The sequence below is a fragment of the Ochotona princeps genome, chromosome 1 (genome assembly GCF_030435755.1).
Source record: "Ochotona princeps isolate mOchPri1 chromosome 1, mOchPri1.hap1, whole genome shotgun sequence".
NCBI classification, from domain to species: Eukaryota; Metazoa; Chordata; class Mammalia; order Lagomorpha; family Ochotonidae; genus Ochotona; species Ochotona princeps.
In genome coordinates, this window is record NC_080832.1 from 51,071,998 (window position 1) to 51,088,181 (window position 16,184).

Below are 16,184 nucleotides of genomic sequence, written 5' to 3' on the forward strand. Positions count from 1 at the left end.
TTTTTATTGGAAAGGCAGGAAAGCTCTTCCATCCCCTGGTTCACTCCCCACACTTCTTTGGCGTCTCCCACATGGGTGCAAGGTGTCAAGGCTTTGGGGTGTCCTCAACTGCTTTCCCAGGTCACAAGCAGAGAGCCGGATGGGAAATGAGACACAAACCAGCATCCATATAGGATACTGCCACATGCAAGATTTAGCCACGGAGTCATCATACTGGGCCCTGATTGTTCTGTTCAATTCACCAGGCAGCAGGAGATAACAGAAAATAAGAGTGCTCTTCCTCGTCAGTGTTCTTTCAGACAAAATGCATGCAAATTGAGGCATCCACACAAAAGCATGACTTAATTAAGCTCTATGTTCCTCTAAAAACACTAATACTGAGAAGTATGTGTGACAGGCAGAAGTCCCAATTATCCACACTAATAAAAGCTGATATTCACAACCTGGGCTGAGGGTTACAATACTTGGAACTATATTGAAAATATCAAGACAGGGCTAATATGTGGTGCCATGAGTAAGGCCACCTCGTACAACAGCATCTCATATGGCCATGTATATGTCCTGGCTTCTCTACTTTTTTTTTCTAATTGAATTGAATTGAACTTATTTATTTATTTATCCATAGTAGATCAGGGTGGGAGGGAGCGAGAATTAGGGGACAGTGGGTGAGATAACTGTTTCCGCATTTTCTTTTTGTTCCTCCTGTATCTAGGGGGAACAGAGAGACAAGTAGTGCTTCTCCAGCTTTAATACAGCATCCTGATAATGGTCTGGGAAACATGGCAGAGGACAGTCCAAGTATTTGGGCTCATGCCACTCACATGGGAGACCTGGAAATAGCTGTTGGATCTTGACTTTGGCATGGCCTAACTCATGCCATTAGAGCCTTCTGGGAAGTAAAACAGATGAAAAATCTCTTAATGTTTCAAACAAAATACATCTTTTCAAAAAATGTCAGGGCTCAGGCTACATCACAGACCAATTAAAGGATGGCATGTGATTCTAGCAGCCCCCAAGGGTAAAACCAGTGAAGCAAAGGCTTGTCACCAGCAGTCATGTTTTCCCTAGGTTCTTGTCCATCTTGGAGCCAACGCACACTGGAGGCTAATGCATGCATGATGCACATACCACCTTGCCCTGGGTCAGCATGACTGAACACTTCCTATATCATAAGCAGGAAATTCTTTACACACAAGATAAAAAAGGAAATTGTAGGGTCATACAACTGAGCCTATCTAAACAAGATAAACTTGAATGCTCCCATAAACCTGGACTTGTGAACAAAAGCAAGTACATCCCTAGTTTTTGCTGACAGGATTTTATGGTAACAAAGGAAAGCAGCCACTGCTTGATGATCATGCACACATTTAGGCAAACTCAGAAAGCATAGCCATCTCATGGGAAACACACACACACAACCAGAACCACCTTGATATCATGGCAGGTAAAGTATTTCCTATGGGATTACTTCTGAGTCTTTTTCTTCACAGAAAGCGTCTGGACCTAGGATTGAACATGCAGATCTCCACATATGACAAGCAAGGGGCTGAGAAATGAGAACCCCCTCCCTCAGCACAAGGGTGTTCAAAGCTGAACCCCAATAGCCACTTCATTGCTGTCCTCGTGGCTGCACTGCACAGATCCCAAGATCACTGTCAGACGCCTTTGCTGCTCTCGTCTGGAAGCAGGTTTTAGCTCCATCAACCCAAAGGCTCAGAGATAAATCATTTTTACTCAACTCTAAGTCAGTCATGACTTGTCAAGACTCAGGAAATAATGGAATTGAACACGCACTCACACACCACGGAACCCACAGCTCAGCTACTTTGTTGGTTGGACTCTAGCTCAAACCCACTACAGGAACCTTTCCCGGCTCTTCAGCTAACAGAAATGTGACTAGGGCAGATCTTACAGGAAATACTAAAATGCAAGTTTGGTGAAAGCAAGCATGTCACTGTTATGCCCTCATGTACGCTGCGTTGTCCCAGGCCTCTGATGACTGGACATACACAGGAACTGCTCACTCAGTAGCTGTTCAATGGCTGAGCCATGGACTTGGAAACCTGCTGCTGCACAGAGATTATTGCTGTAAGATTTTCAGACTGGGAACCCTCTACTAAGTCATTCAGGTCTAAGTACTACCCCTTAGCATGGAGCTTTTCTTTCATAGAAAATGGAACCTTCCACCAGCCTTGTGTGCTAAGCTCATACAAAAGGAAGACAAAAACACAATACAGAAGTATTAACACCCAAAGGGCATGGGTCCAGCCTTGTGGTACAGTGGGTTAATTTGCTACCTGTGATTCAGGAAGCCCAAATGATGGCCAGTTCAAGCACTGGCTGTTATACTTCTGATCCAGCTCCCTGCTACTGTGTAGCAGAACAGAGTTCAAGTACCTGGGCCCTTGAAACCCACAAGGGAGACCTTGGAGAAGTGTCAGGCTCCAGACTGCACTCTGCCTCAGGCTTAGTCCCAAGGGGCCACTTGGGCAGTGAACCAACACCTACAAAATCTCTCATTCTCTTTCTCCCATCTCTGACACTCTGCCTTTAAAACAAATAAATCTTATAAAAACTAGCCAAAGGGTAAGAACCATTCTTCTCTGCAATCAGGAAAAAAGGCATAGAGAGCTAGAGAAGACATAACTAGAGCAGTCATCATAGAAATGCTGGATAATAAAGAAAACTTATTCTTAACTCTAAAAAGTCAACAATTTAAAACTTCTTCATTAAATATGAAAATTTCTACCTAGAGAAAAAGATGGCTCAAATGCCAGCTGGTCAAAGTTGGCATGGAAGGACTTTGATCTTTTCTGTATCTATTCCCTTTTGACAACCAAGGTCAGCAGCCTCACTACACTCCGATTATATACAATTGGGGCCAAAGTCTTCCAACCACTAAGCTGACTACCCACTGTCTTGAGTGCCTCCTACCACATGTTTAATGGCCATGACCATGCATATCATGCATTTGGTAAGGCATCTAGACAAACTTTCCTACCCCAGATACTTGCTCTTCCCAACATACAGAGAAACAAATCCTTCCTGAAAACACCTGTGTGATTGCTTGATGTCTCATTTCTCCTGCTAGGCCTCTCCAGCCAGGCCTCTCCAGCCAATACAGCAGCCCTTTAGATTGAACTAGCAATTCATTCAATGTCACACCAGCCAATTTAAAGGCCTAAACTCACCAAATGTGGCCAGTGGTTGTACTGGGCAGTGCAGACTGAAAATGCTTTCATCACCTCAGAACACTGACTTACACAGCCCCATGCTAGAGCAGAAGCCCTTAAAGCCAGGCTCTCCCAGACCTCTCAGGCCTGTTCACATAGCTCCCCCATAGAGAACACCAGTCTGGGAGTCGTACACACACACACACACACAGGTAGCAGATAGAGACAACTGAAGACAGCTGTCAAAAACCTCTCCTGTGTACACGCAGGGCAGGTAGTGTGCTGTGTCTGCATGTGTATGTACACATCAGAAAGAAAGGCTCCACAGAGTGTTGAGTCCCAAAGATCCAGAGTCACAAATAGAAAACTTAAAACGAAACTCCTAAAGGGGCAAAGAATTCAACACTCCCCTAAACCAGATATTACTACCCCAAGTGCAGCCCATGAACCATGAACATGCATCGTATAGTAGCCTACTAAAAATGGCAATTCTCAGGAGGGTGGTGTTACAGCACTGCCTGAAATGCCAGGCTCAGGTCACAACAGCAGCTTCCAGACTGCTCTGCTTCAGAATCAGCTTCCTGCTAATGTGCTTGGTGGTCAGCTGCCAAACAAGTGTGACCACCTAACACCACAGCCTGAGAGACAATCGAAACAGAGCAGCCACTAACAGGTCAGTGGAAGAGCATGGACTAAAAGCAGCAGCAGCCTATTGTCAGGGACTCCACCAGCCCTCCTCAAAGATATTGGTGATGAACACAAACCAGCAGAGAGGCAGGCAGATAGAGCAAGTAGGAATGGTCATAAAAGGTGACATACCGGACATACGAGAGAACAAACTCAAATTTACAGAACACACGCAGGAGAGAGCAACAGGGGCCTGTGCAAAGGCTTAATTGGCTAATCCTCCATCCTAAAAGTGCCTGCATTTTAAGTGGGTCTTGGTTCATGTTCTGGCTGCTCCACTTCCTACCCAGCTCCCTGCTTGTGTCCTGGAAAAGCAGCAGAATATGACCTAAGGTCTTGAGACCCTGCACCCATGTGGGAAACCCAGATGTTGCTGACTCTTGGCTTTGGATTAGATCAGCTCAGCCATTGCAGCCATTTGGGGAGTGAACCAGTAAATGGAAGAACTTTCTCTCTGTATCTCCTTCTCTTTGCAACTATTCCTTTCCAATAAAAATAAATAACTTTTTAAAAGAAGAGAGAGCAACAACTCATGACAGATACATATTAGATGTTATTCAGCCTAGAATGTGCAGAGACGTAAACAGAACTGGCATCAGCTCAACTCATTTATCAAATGACAGTGTGTACCAGTGGCACCAGTTCTCACAGCCAGCACCCTTGTTATCCTTGCCTCCCAGGCCACCAAGGCCCTCTCAGGTCTTCAGTTCAGCTCCGTTGGTAGATCAAACTCAGGAGGGAGGGTCCCGGGGTGAGTAACACAAGTATTCTGATTTCTGGGAAAGACGGCACTCACCATGGGATTACCCACCACACACAGGTGGGTCACTGCTGCTCTCAAAAATGAAAATAACAGGGCCTTGCAGTAGGCTAGAGGCTAAAGGCCTGGCGTCGCATGTGCCGGGATCTCGTATGAGCGCCGGTTCGTGTCCTGGTGGCTCCAGTTCCCATCCAGCTTCCTGATTGTGTCCTGGAAAAGCAACTGAGGATGGCCCAAAGCCTTGGTACCCTGCACCCACATGGGAACTTTGGAGGTGGCTCCTGGCTCCTGGTTTCAGATGGGCTCAGCTCCAACAATTGCGGCCACTTGGGGAGTCAATCAGCAGATGGAAGATCTTCTCTGTCTCTCCTCTGTATATCTGACTTACCAATAAAATAAATAATTCTAAAAAAAATGAAAATAACAGTGTGACTTGATAAGAAAGAACAGGGCAGACTGTGATCAGAATTTTGAGTTCACAGACTGCTGGTGCCATAGACCAAGGTCAAACTCTATAGACAATGGTCTGTTGAGTGGGCAAAACCCCAAGACCCCAGTCAAGGCCTGCAGACGAAGGTCTGCAGTTATGGAACGGTCCAAGGCCACAGGACTGCGTGCTTTAGGATATCCCTGAGACGGTTGCATACTGACTTCCCCACATCACTCACACTGCTGTTTCCTGAACACCAAGCACTGGCTGCCTACCATCACTAAGACGTGGCTATCAATGTTCATGCCACATCAATTCCTATAATTTGATGCCCCAAGCAGTTCAATAAAAGACTGAAGAAGCACCTTCTGGGTCGACTTCAATCCACAGAGCAAGGGCTTCCCTCTGCCTGCTTACATTCACAGCCTTTATCTTGTGTCTGCCTCTTTTCTTGTTTTTCTCAATGCATGTTGCTCTGCCCCCCAACGCTGTTCATTTAATGTTAGCTGGGGTAGCTACCTCCTGCAAGAGGCAAGGCTGCCAGCAGCCTCTGTCAATGAGCTAAGAGGGACTTCCAAACACCGCCCTCAGCCCTAGTCCTCATGGTGTAGCTCTGAACCACAGGCTAGACTCACATCAGGGTCCTCAAATCCCATACGGACTAAAAAATTAACATAGAAAAAGGACTTGGAAAAACCTCTCCAAAAATAGTGTCATCCCCATCAATAAATACTGTATTTCACAGAAATCAAAGACACTGATTATATAATCCAACATATGCCATGCAGGTACAACAAAAGGGATTGTGAAATAAACACTGTCACAATGTTAAATAATCATTGATGGTAAAATATATCTTCATTTCAGAAATGGAGAGTGATAAGGAAAAAGTATAATAAAAAAAATCAATGAAATCCTGTACTGAAAAAGTACTCTTCATATTAATGATATAGTGCATTAATATACCAACTTGACAGGTGCTTAAATCAGCAGTACTTTCTTGAAGTTATCACTTTGCTTCACTTCTCACTTGAAATGAAGAATAGACTGTTACTTATATAAGGGATCTTCAAACTTCATGAAACTATATGCATGAGTTTCAGATATTATGCATAAAAATAAATTATTCTCATAATTTGACTTTCAAACTGTTGATATAGCCTCATCTTAATTGCTAAGAGACACCTTACACAAAGAGTAAAATGCATCGATTCTCCATTTGCAAATCACTGCCTTTTCATTTCTAGAAATCACACAGCAAGGGAATAATTACAAGCACAAAGGCAAAGTCAGGCCTTGCAGCCAGGTCTCAGGCCCTGGGCTGGGTTCTCTTCATAGATGCTCAAACATGATCATTAGCATTCTTCTAGTCACCCCAGGCAAGGCAAGGCAAAGTCATTCATTCACCAAAGCTGCCCATTTCCTGTTCCCTGGCACTGTTGTGGTGCCTGCTCATTTGTTCAGCAAATCAACTCAACCTCTACAAGACTTTGTCCTATTAGAACAGCACCCATATTCTCAAAAATAAATGCCTTCTTTGCATGTTCTGAGGAAGAAAGACATTAAAATACTACCTAGCCAGCCCCATGCCCAACACCAGCTTCCTAACAAGATGCTGCCATGTGAGACCACTGGGCTGCTTAGAAAGGAATCTGGGAGCAGCCAACATTTCAACACTTGGTGGCATCAGCTGTTAGGAGGGACCCTGGAAATGAGCATGCCAGCAGCAGGCTGCCCACCTGTGCAGGCTCGTCCCTGCCAGGCCCTTCCAGTGGTGAGTGCCAGGATGTCAGCACAGGATCCACCTGCTCTCAGGGGCGGGCCCTTCCACTCTGGTTTCCAGCAAGGTGCTCCACAGATGAACTGCCAGTCTTAAGTGGAGAGGCCTCCGACAACCATGAGTCTGCAAGAAATTGGCTGGAGACCTCCAACGCTGGCTCCATTACAGAATTCCTAGATGCCTCTATTACCACTTCAAAATCCATCTCATTCCATGTTTCTGTGTCTTCACCTTCATTCACATCTTTATAACCATTTAAACCAGGGTAAGAGAGCAAAGCTGCCTGGTCCTCGCTCTTTCTGTGTTCCCTGCGCTGGCGAGCAAGAGGCCAGGTGGCTAATTTGTACATCACAGGAAATAAAACAGCAGTGAATATTGCTGACACAAAACACATATACAGAATAACAGGCAAATCAGGATATTGTCCTTGAAGAAATCCAATTATTGCAGGAATAGCCATTTCTCCCAACGTACCACCAACTACAAAGAATGCTGCCGATTTCCCATTGATGGTCGTGTACTGCTCAATCCAGGAAACACCGCTGGGAAATGTGGTTGCCATCGATGCCCCATACACTGAGGTCGCTATCCAGAGGCTAATCGGGCTCTTGTCAAAAAGCACGAGGAACAAAGACGAGACCAGGCTGCCAGCGTTGCTCAGCACAATCATGGTCCCCGGCCGCAAACACGCCGCAAAGAAGATGGCCAGGCCCCTGCAGGCCGCAAAGGTGCCCCAGAAGATGGAGTTCAAGCCGGCTGCTTCACTCTCTTCCATGCCCACGTGGGTGGTTGCAAATGAGAACAAATAAGAGCCGTACGTGACCTCGGCGCCAACGTAAAAAAAGAAGAACACAAAAAGGAGGCAAAGGAGGCTGTGGTGGTATTTTGCTTTTTTAGATGTCCTAGCAGACATTTTTGCTTTTTCCCATCTGGAACTTTTCTTGAAAAACAGAGCAAACAGAAAGAAAGAAACTACAAAAATGTAAGCCCCGATGACAGCATAAGCCCACAGTAAATTCAAGTTTTCAGGGACTTCAAAGAGAGGGCCCGAGTCCACTTCAGATGACTGGTTGAGGGTGGGGAGATGAGGGTCAGGCTCCGTGTAGTTTCCAGCAGGTGCTGTCAGACCCAGGGCCAACTTAGCTAGCAGGGGAGACAGAAAGGCACCCAAGGCAAAACTGAAGTGTAAGGCCTGCATATGTGGGGCTCCTTTGTCGCCCCACAGAGCCAAGATAAGCACATTGCAACCTACCAATGAAAGATGGGGAAAACAATTAAGTTAAACAGTAACTCAGGGACAAGAAGTTCAATTTGCAGAAAAGGATTGGGTCTACTTTTCATGTCACAAGCACTAGAATATTCTGTGCTGTCAAACACGGCCATAAGGGTGAATTCAATAATCATGAAATTCTAACCTGTCTCCCCCAGGGAACATGGCATCACCACTTCCCAGGCAGAATCTGCCGGAGTGCACAGCAGGGCCCCTGACGTCACACACCCTGGGAAAGGCCCTCGTGCCACATTCTGTTCACAAACTCTGGCAGAAAAATGCACATACTTATTCAGTTTAAAGAATTTAAGTATCTGTATATTTAAAAGGTATAGTTTTATCATCACATTTCAGCCAAATAACAAAAACTACTATCCTTGCAATTAGTCACGACTTCCAGGATATTTAAGAACAAGACACATGTTCAGGAACCTGATACTCCCACTTTCTGGTGTGCCCATTTCAGGAAATGAGACACCATGTGCCACCTGCACTTCAAGCTGCCGGGATGCCAACAAGGAGAAAGGTAAGACACATCAAGTGTTCAAGTATCATTTTATTTAACAGATATATTTAGATTAAAAAACAAATCATTTCATCCTGTATTTCTTCCATCAAATTCAGCCCAAGGCACAACATATTTGCTCAATCTATCCAACAATAGGAAAGTAGTGAAAGGCGGAGCGAGAGGGCTGGATTTGGGGTGAGGGCACATGTTCAGGGGTTTTTTACAGACATGATAATAACATGGGATTTGGTGAGAACCCATTGGGATAAGGCAGGAAATTCTGAGAGGGAAAGGAAAAGGGAAAGAATGGAGTGTCCCGCGAGCATCTCCTTTAGCTGTAAAGGCACCGTGTGTTTTGTGGTGTGTGCAGCCTAAATGCTTGCCCATCAAATAATGATCCCAATGTTGCTTAACCTATTAAACCATCAAGTCCTTACCCTGTGCAAGGATAGTTTCATCCTGAAGAAAAGCTTGTTCATGTATAGTATAACTGTCCCCACCAGCAGCCCCTGCCCTGTTTGCATGTTGTAAATCATTTCTGTCGGGCCCAGCACGGTAGCCTAGTGGCTAAAATCCTCACTTTGTATCCACCAGAATCCCATATGGGCACTGGTTTATATACTAGCTGCTCCACTTCCCATCCAGCTCCTTGCCTGTGGCCTGGGAAAGCAGTCGAGAATGGCCCAAAGTCTTGGGACCCTGCACCCGCGTGGGAGACACAGAAGAAACTTCTGCCTCCTGGCTTTGGCTCAGCTCAGCTCCAGCCATTATGGCCATGTGGGGTGTGAACCAGTCAACAGAACATGTTTCTCTTTCCCTCCTCCTCTCTGTAGATCTAACTTTCCAATAAAAGAGAATCTTTCAAAAAAATCATTAGCCTATCGAACTGTATCATAGAATAATAAAATAAATATTCTTTTAAAAAGGGAAAAAATTGGGTCCCGGCACAGTGGCCTAGCGGCTAATGTCCTCACCTTGAATGCCCCAGGATCCCACATGGGTGCCGGTTCTAATCCCGGCAGCCCTGCTTCCCATCCAGCTCCCTGCTTATGGCCCGGGAAAGCAGTCGATGACGGCCCAAAGCTTTGGGACCCTGCACCTGTGTGGGAGACCCAGAAGAGGTTCCTGTTTCCCTGCTTTGGATCGGTGCAGCACCGGCCATTGAGGTCACTTGGGGAGTGAATCATCGGATGGAAGATATTCCTCTCTGTCTTTCCTCCTCTCTGTATATCTGACTTTGTAATAAAAATAAATAAACAAATCTTCAAAAAGGAAAAAATTAAAAAGAGGAAGAAAGAAAAAGCAGCCTGTGGAATCTCTATAGAACTGGGAGATAAAACATTGATATCCAGGAATGCATGCTACATTTCATGTAGATTTCACATTTTTTGCATGTTTTCAGGGAAAAGCTCACAGTTTTTAAAGAACACTAAAAAAAATCCTAGATGCCCCCCAAAATTAAAATCACACTATACTATTCCTATATTCATTTTACTCTAGGATTATGTAATTATGAATAAATAAAATTCAGACACAGGAAAAAAAATTTTTTTTCTGTAAAAAAGAATATTTTCACTTCAAAGTTGTCTGCTCAAAATTAAGTGCCCCTGATTAGCAAGAACAACAGCTGACAGAAGAGTGATTCTGACTGGGTGACTCCAACCTAGTAAGTCTGTCACCTGCAAGGGGCAAGAGGAGGGGCACCAGTGACCGTTTAACGTCATCTGCTCTACTTGTTCTGAGTAGGAAGTTCTTCCTCCCAGAGACGACACCAAATGCTTACTGACCTGTATCCAGAGTGCCAGCTGAAACACCGAAGACGGACATCATGACAATCAGCAACACAGCTCTCCTGCAGAAAGGAATAAGGTACAGCCCAACGGTGATAGCCAACGTGGACACCCCTGAGGAGACAGGTCAAAAAGTCAGCCTCTGGAAGCAACATTCCTGCTGTCATGGTCGGTGGCACCAAAGCTTCCAAAAATGTAAACCGGGACAAGCCACAATGAGTAACACTGAAGGGGTGAGGGCTGCAGTCCTGCACGTGGTTATTCCCTTCAGAGTCATAGTAACACAAAGACATTTCTAGCACTGCTAGTAACTGAGTTAACTTTGCTCCCAGCTGAGCTACACATTATACAAGACAGTTTTATAGCAAAAGACAGGAGAAACAGAGACTAGCACCATGGCACACAGTGCTAAGCTACCACTTGCGAAGTCAGCAATCCACATGAGAGTGCAGGTTCAAGTCCCAGTTACTCCATGCCGAACAAGTTCCCTGCTAACGAACCTGGAAAGGCATGGAAGACAGCCCAAGGAATTGGGGCCATCCATCCACCTGGAAGACTGGCATGGAGTGCAGGGCTCCTGGCTTTGCAGCAGTCCAGGCCTGGCTGCCTCAGACACCCGGGGACCTCCCTGTCTCTCCTTCTGTCACTCAGACTTTCAAATACATTAAAATGTTTTTTTAAAACACCAGAAAAACATTATTTAAATGTTTAATACTAAACAAACAAACAAGAAAAAAAGCTTAATACTTAAGAGTCAAAAGGAATTTTTAGAAATTAGGCAAAACACTGAAATGACAGAAATGAATGTAATTACAAGAACAGCTAGTGATAAACTTTAGTAATAAATTGGTATGAGATACAGGGAAGAAAATTTTTTGATTTTATTTTATTTTTATTACAAAGTCAGATATATAGAGAGGAGGAGAGATAGAGAGGAAGTGGAGCTGCCGGGATTAGAACCAGCGACCATATGGGATCCTGGCACATTCAAGGCGAGAACTTTAGCCACTAGGCCATGCCGCCAGGCCCGCAGGGAAGAAAATTTTTTAAAAAGCCATTTTGACCCATTATGGAAATAACAGGGATTTATATAGTTATTCAAACAATAAATTATCCTCTTCACTTCCAAATGAATTGTCACATTAATCAACATTTTCACTAAACATGATAATCTACGCGATACAGAGAATGAGTTTAATAGTTCTGCTTATCTCACATTTGCAGGATGAGGTTCAGAAACTGGGGTTTGCTACAGACATAAGACAACAGAGTCCAAAATGTAGCCCGTAACCATTGCTCCAGCCCTCGTTGCCTTCATTCCTAACCAGTGTCTGTCCTGGCCACATTCCAGTTCATTCTGACTTCTCAAGGCCCAATGGCCCAATAAGCAGAGATGTTTACATCATAATACTTCTATTACAGTGAACACCTGAGAGCTGAAGGATTGCTAAAACACAGTACATCTACTAAGTTTTCAGTGGGCCCAGTATAGGATACCTGCACTTGTCAAGGTGAGAGCAGGCACCAAGTAAACCCAAGTGCCATTGAGGCCACCTAAACTCTACCCATTTCAGTGGTCAAGCTCTACAGATTAGCATTTTTCATATGTAAAGGCAAACTGTAAATCCACTGGAAGTCATAAGAAACCAAAAACAAGTGTTTACTTACCCAAAATCAGAAAGGTATTCATAAGGTCATAAAGTATTCCACCAATCACAGAGCCACCCAAAAATCCAAAGGCACGACCCACAAAAATTAGAGAAAGACTGCTGATATTTCGGTTCACATTGGCTGCCAGATCTGGAAATGTGGGTCCAAGAATGGAGACACTCATGCCCTGGAATTGGAAAAGACAAAAAGTTTTACTTACATTGAAATAACATCTGTTGGTGTGGGAAATGGGCCATGCTGGCACTCCTGCATTCCAAGCCCAATTCCACTCCCAAATTCTAGCTTCCTGCTAATGTCCACCCCGGAAGGCAGCAGGAGATGGCTCAACCAGTAGGGCTCTTGCCACTCACAAGGAAAACCCTAGATTGAGTTCCCAGCTCCCAGCTTCAGCCTAGGTCATCCAGGTAGTAGGACATTTGGGAAGCAAAAGAATGGATGGGAGCTTTGTCTTTCAAAACTTTGTGTAAATCATTAAATAACGATGTCTATCCTGTTGGCAGTTTTTGCATTATACCAAAGAGAGGTCAGGAATTACAATGTAACAGAGGGTTGTTTTAAATCTAACACTCAGAAAGAATTCACAGTGACAATACTAATTATCCCTAGTGTTAAAGAATCCTACTGCTGGTATACTCCTCCCAGTTCTCATCATTTAAAAATCTTTATTATTCTTGCTTTTCATTGCCATTCTGTTTGCTCTCAAACACTGGCATAAGAGACTATTTGGTTTGACACGTTAATAAAATATGTTAAGATTACTAAACTAATTTTGTACAGTTTGGAACACACATTATAAATCCATTATAAATTAGATGTTGAAAGCTGAACACCAAAATGTAACTTTCTTGATACTAAAACAGCAACAATTCTGGCAGCATATGGAAACTGTCCTATGAACTACTCTTATAAAATACAGAAGAAATAAACAAACATTTCTATGCCAACATTGCTCGGTGGAAAATGGGAGGAGGGGAGTCCCAGGCTACACAGAATTATATGATAAATTTCAAAAAATTAAAATTAAAAAATAATAATAAAACAAAGTTTAAATTAAAAAAACATTTTTTTTTTTCTTCAGAGATCTCCGGCCATGAGAACCAAGGTCTACAGGGTTTTCTAGGAGACAAGACACTTAATGGACCTTCCCAAGTCACCAGAGGCAGATGTCTGGCACGGTGGTGAGGACATCACCTGGGAGGTCCATATCCCATCAGAGTGCCTACTGGGACAGTCCAGCTTCCTGATGAGGAGGCAGCAGGTGATGGGCCCTGCTACTTGGGTCCCTGCCACCCATGTGGGAGACATGAATGGAGCTCCTGGCTCCTGGCTCCTGGCCCCTGCCTGGTCTAGCCTCAGTTGTTGAGGACACCTGGTAAGTAAAGCAAAACGAAACAAACAAAACATGGAATATCTGTCCCATTCAGTCACTTTGCCTTTCAGATAATTTTTTTTTTAATCTTTTTGAAAAAAGTTCAGGGATAGCATTAAGGCACCCTCCCCCTCCTTTTATCCTAACTTGGCACCCCAGTAGCTCATCAAGTTTTGGGTACTCCAATTCCCATGCAGCTCCTACTCACACACCTGGGAAGGCAGTGGAGGACAGCCCTCAGGCTTAGGCCCCTGCCACCCTCAGTTCCCAGCTGCTAGCTTCAGCCTGCCCCAGCCCTGGCCGCTTCCAGCCACTTGGGGAGTGAACCAGCAGACGATCTGCTTCTCACTCTATCCTTGCCACTCTGCCTTTCAAATACATGAACTATTTTTCATGTTTCTTTAAAGATTTGTTTTTATTGGAAAGTCATATTTTACAAAGAGGAGACAGAAAGAGCTTCTGTCCACTGGTTCGCTCCCCAAGTGGCTACAATGGCCAGAGCTGAGCTGATTTGAAGCCAGGGGCAAGGAACTTCCTCTGGGTCTCACTTGTGGGTGCAGGGTCCGAAGTCTTTGGGGCCATCCTCTACTGCTTTCCCAGGGAGCTGGATGGGAAGCAGGACTGCTGGGATTAGAACCAGCATCCATATGGGATCCTGGTGCACGCAAGGTGAGGACATTAGTCACTAGGCTATCATGCCAGGCCTCAAATACATGAATCTTGTGTGTGTGTGTGTGTATATATATATATATATATATATATATACACATAGTTTTAAGCTCATGGAAAAGGTATATTTTGCAAATTCTTTGCTTGTATTGCAAAAAAAATTATTTTCTGTTGAATTTGTGGAAATGCCCTTGAATACATTTATAAAATGGTTTCAACATTGAACTTTCTTCACATACCTAGTATTAGCAAGAACTATGGTTACAGCCAACTTTCAGAGGGTGTTCATTGGACAACTTGAAGAAAAAAGTTTATTCAGTCCAGATTTCAAAAATAACTGACTTTGGGCCCGGCAGCGTGGCCTAGCGGCTAAAGTCCTCGCCGTGAAAGTCCCGGGATCCCATATGGGCGCTGGTTCTAATCCCGGCAGCTCCACTTCCCATCCAGCTCCCTGGTTGTGGCCTGGGAAAGCAGTCGAGGACAGCCCAAAGCTTTGGGACCCTGCACCCGCGTGGGAGACCTGGAAGAGGTTCCTGGTTTCCAGCATCAGATTGGCACACACCGGCCCATTGCGGCTCACTTGCGGAGTGAAACATCGGATGGAAGATCTTCCTCTCTGTCTCTCCTCCTCTCTGTATATCCGGCTTTCCAATAATAAAAAAATCTTTAAAAAAAAAAAAAAAAAAAACTGACTTTGGGCCTGGTGCGATAGTGTAATTGTTAAGATCCTCACCTCACACACGCCAGGATCCCGTATGGGCACTGGTTCTAATCCCGGCAGCTCCATGTCCCATCCAGCTCCCTGCTTGTGGCCTGGGAAAGCAGTCGAGGACGGCTCAGAGCACTGGGACCCTGCACCCGCGTGGGAGACCTGGAAAGAAGTTCCTGGCTCCTGGCTTCGGAATGGCTCAGCTCCAGCCATTGTGGCCTCTTGGGGAGTGAATCATCGGATGGAAGATCTTCCTCTCTGTCTCTCCTCCTCTCTGTATATCTGCCTTTCCAATAAAAATAAGTAATCTTTAAAAAAAATAAATAACTGACTTTACCTGTACTACTCCACTCTATGTTTATGGGAGTACCCTATCCAAACAAACGATTCTGGTCTCAGGCCCAAGAACCAGGAGGGCAGAGGCCCACAGCAGGCAGCTGGTACAAGGTTCATCAAACTTATGAACACCTGCCCGGGCCTCCCCGCAGCACCGGGCATCTAGGAGAACTCATTTCTATCTCTCAACAAACCACCACTGTCAAAAGAATGAGTGCGGCTCAGGGTCTCGGGGATGTTCAATGACTGGAAGTGACTGTCTCCCAGTTCCCCAGCTCACGGGTATCAGCTGCTAAGAGAGAGGCTTCCAAAAGAGAAAACTGAGGGCAGCCCAGAGGGTGGGCAAGTCCACGGTCGCCTTGCCTTCTGCGCCAAGCATACTGTTTAGAATGGGAAGGCTGCTCTGCAACCGTGGGCAGAATGAGAGGTGTATTTCTGATTCCACTCTGGACCAGCTACATCACCAGGAAAAATCCCTGTTCTCCACATCTCCCTCTACACAAAACTCCATGGCTGACAAAATTTGCTCAGGTCCCTCAGAAAAGAAAATCTGACAAAAACAGCTTTCCTGAGTAATAATTAGGGAGTTAACAGCGGTGGGAGGAAGGTCAGGCCAAAAGCGGCTTAAAAACACCTGAGACACAATTCCCCACGTCCCACACAGAGGTACAAAGATTTGACAAAAGCTAAGACCGACAATTCTGCACCTGACCAGAACAACTGCGAAGGCAAAGCCGGTCAAGTCTCCCGTGGCAGAAGCGAGACTCGTACTCGGAAAGCCCACGGCCTCGCGCCCCCCGCGCTCACCAGCCCCACGAAGGCGGCATACAGGACCGCGGTGGTGAACCAGCGCAGCACGCTCCCGGCCCGGCCGCTGCGGCGCCCCGGCACCACCGCCTCCGGCCCCGGCTCGGCCCGCAGGAGCTGCTGGCCGGCCGCGGGGCCGCCTCGGGGCTCCAGTGCCACCTCCAGCGTGGCGGCTCGGGCTGCGGAGGACAGGGTCTGGCTGCCGCCTGGCTTCTCGCCGAGTGT

At 45.5% G+C, this 16,184-nt stretch overlaps 1 protein-coding gene across 2 annotated transcripts in view; it reads right to left on the reverse strand.

Moving 5' to 3' along the window:
- Nucleotides 1-6,839: 6,839 nt before the first annotated feature.
- LOC101520317 (sodium-dependent glucose transporter 1C) overlaps nt 6,840-16,184 on the reverse strand; it is a 58,630-nt gene continuing 49,285 nt past the window's right edge. Inside the window, exons 1-4 of one of the 2 annotated variants that reach the window (XM_058658196.1) lie at nt 15,960-16,156; nt 12,067-12,235; nt 10,396-10,512; nt 6,840-8,078 (exon numbers count right to left, since the gene is read on the reverse strand). In XM_058658196.1, coding sequence (XP_058514179.1) covers nt 6,862-8,078; nt 10,396-10,512; nt 12,067-12,232 — 1,500 coding nt within the window. In that variant the 5' untranslated portion in view covers nt 12,233-12,235; nt 15,960-16,156 and the 3' untranslated portion in view covers nt 6,840-6,861. Of the gene's footprint in view, nt 8,079-10,395; nt 10,513-12,066; nt 12,236-15,959; nt 16,157-16,184 lie in introns of those variants that run through there. The other variant, XM_058658263.1, reaches the window with a different exon arrangement.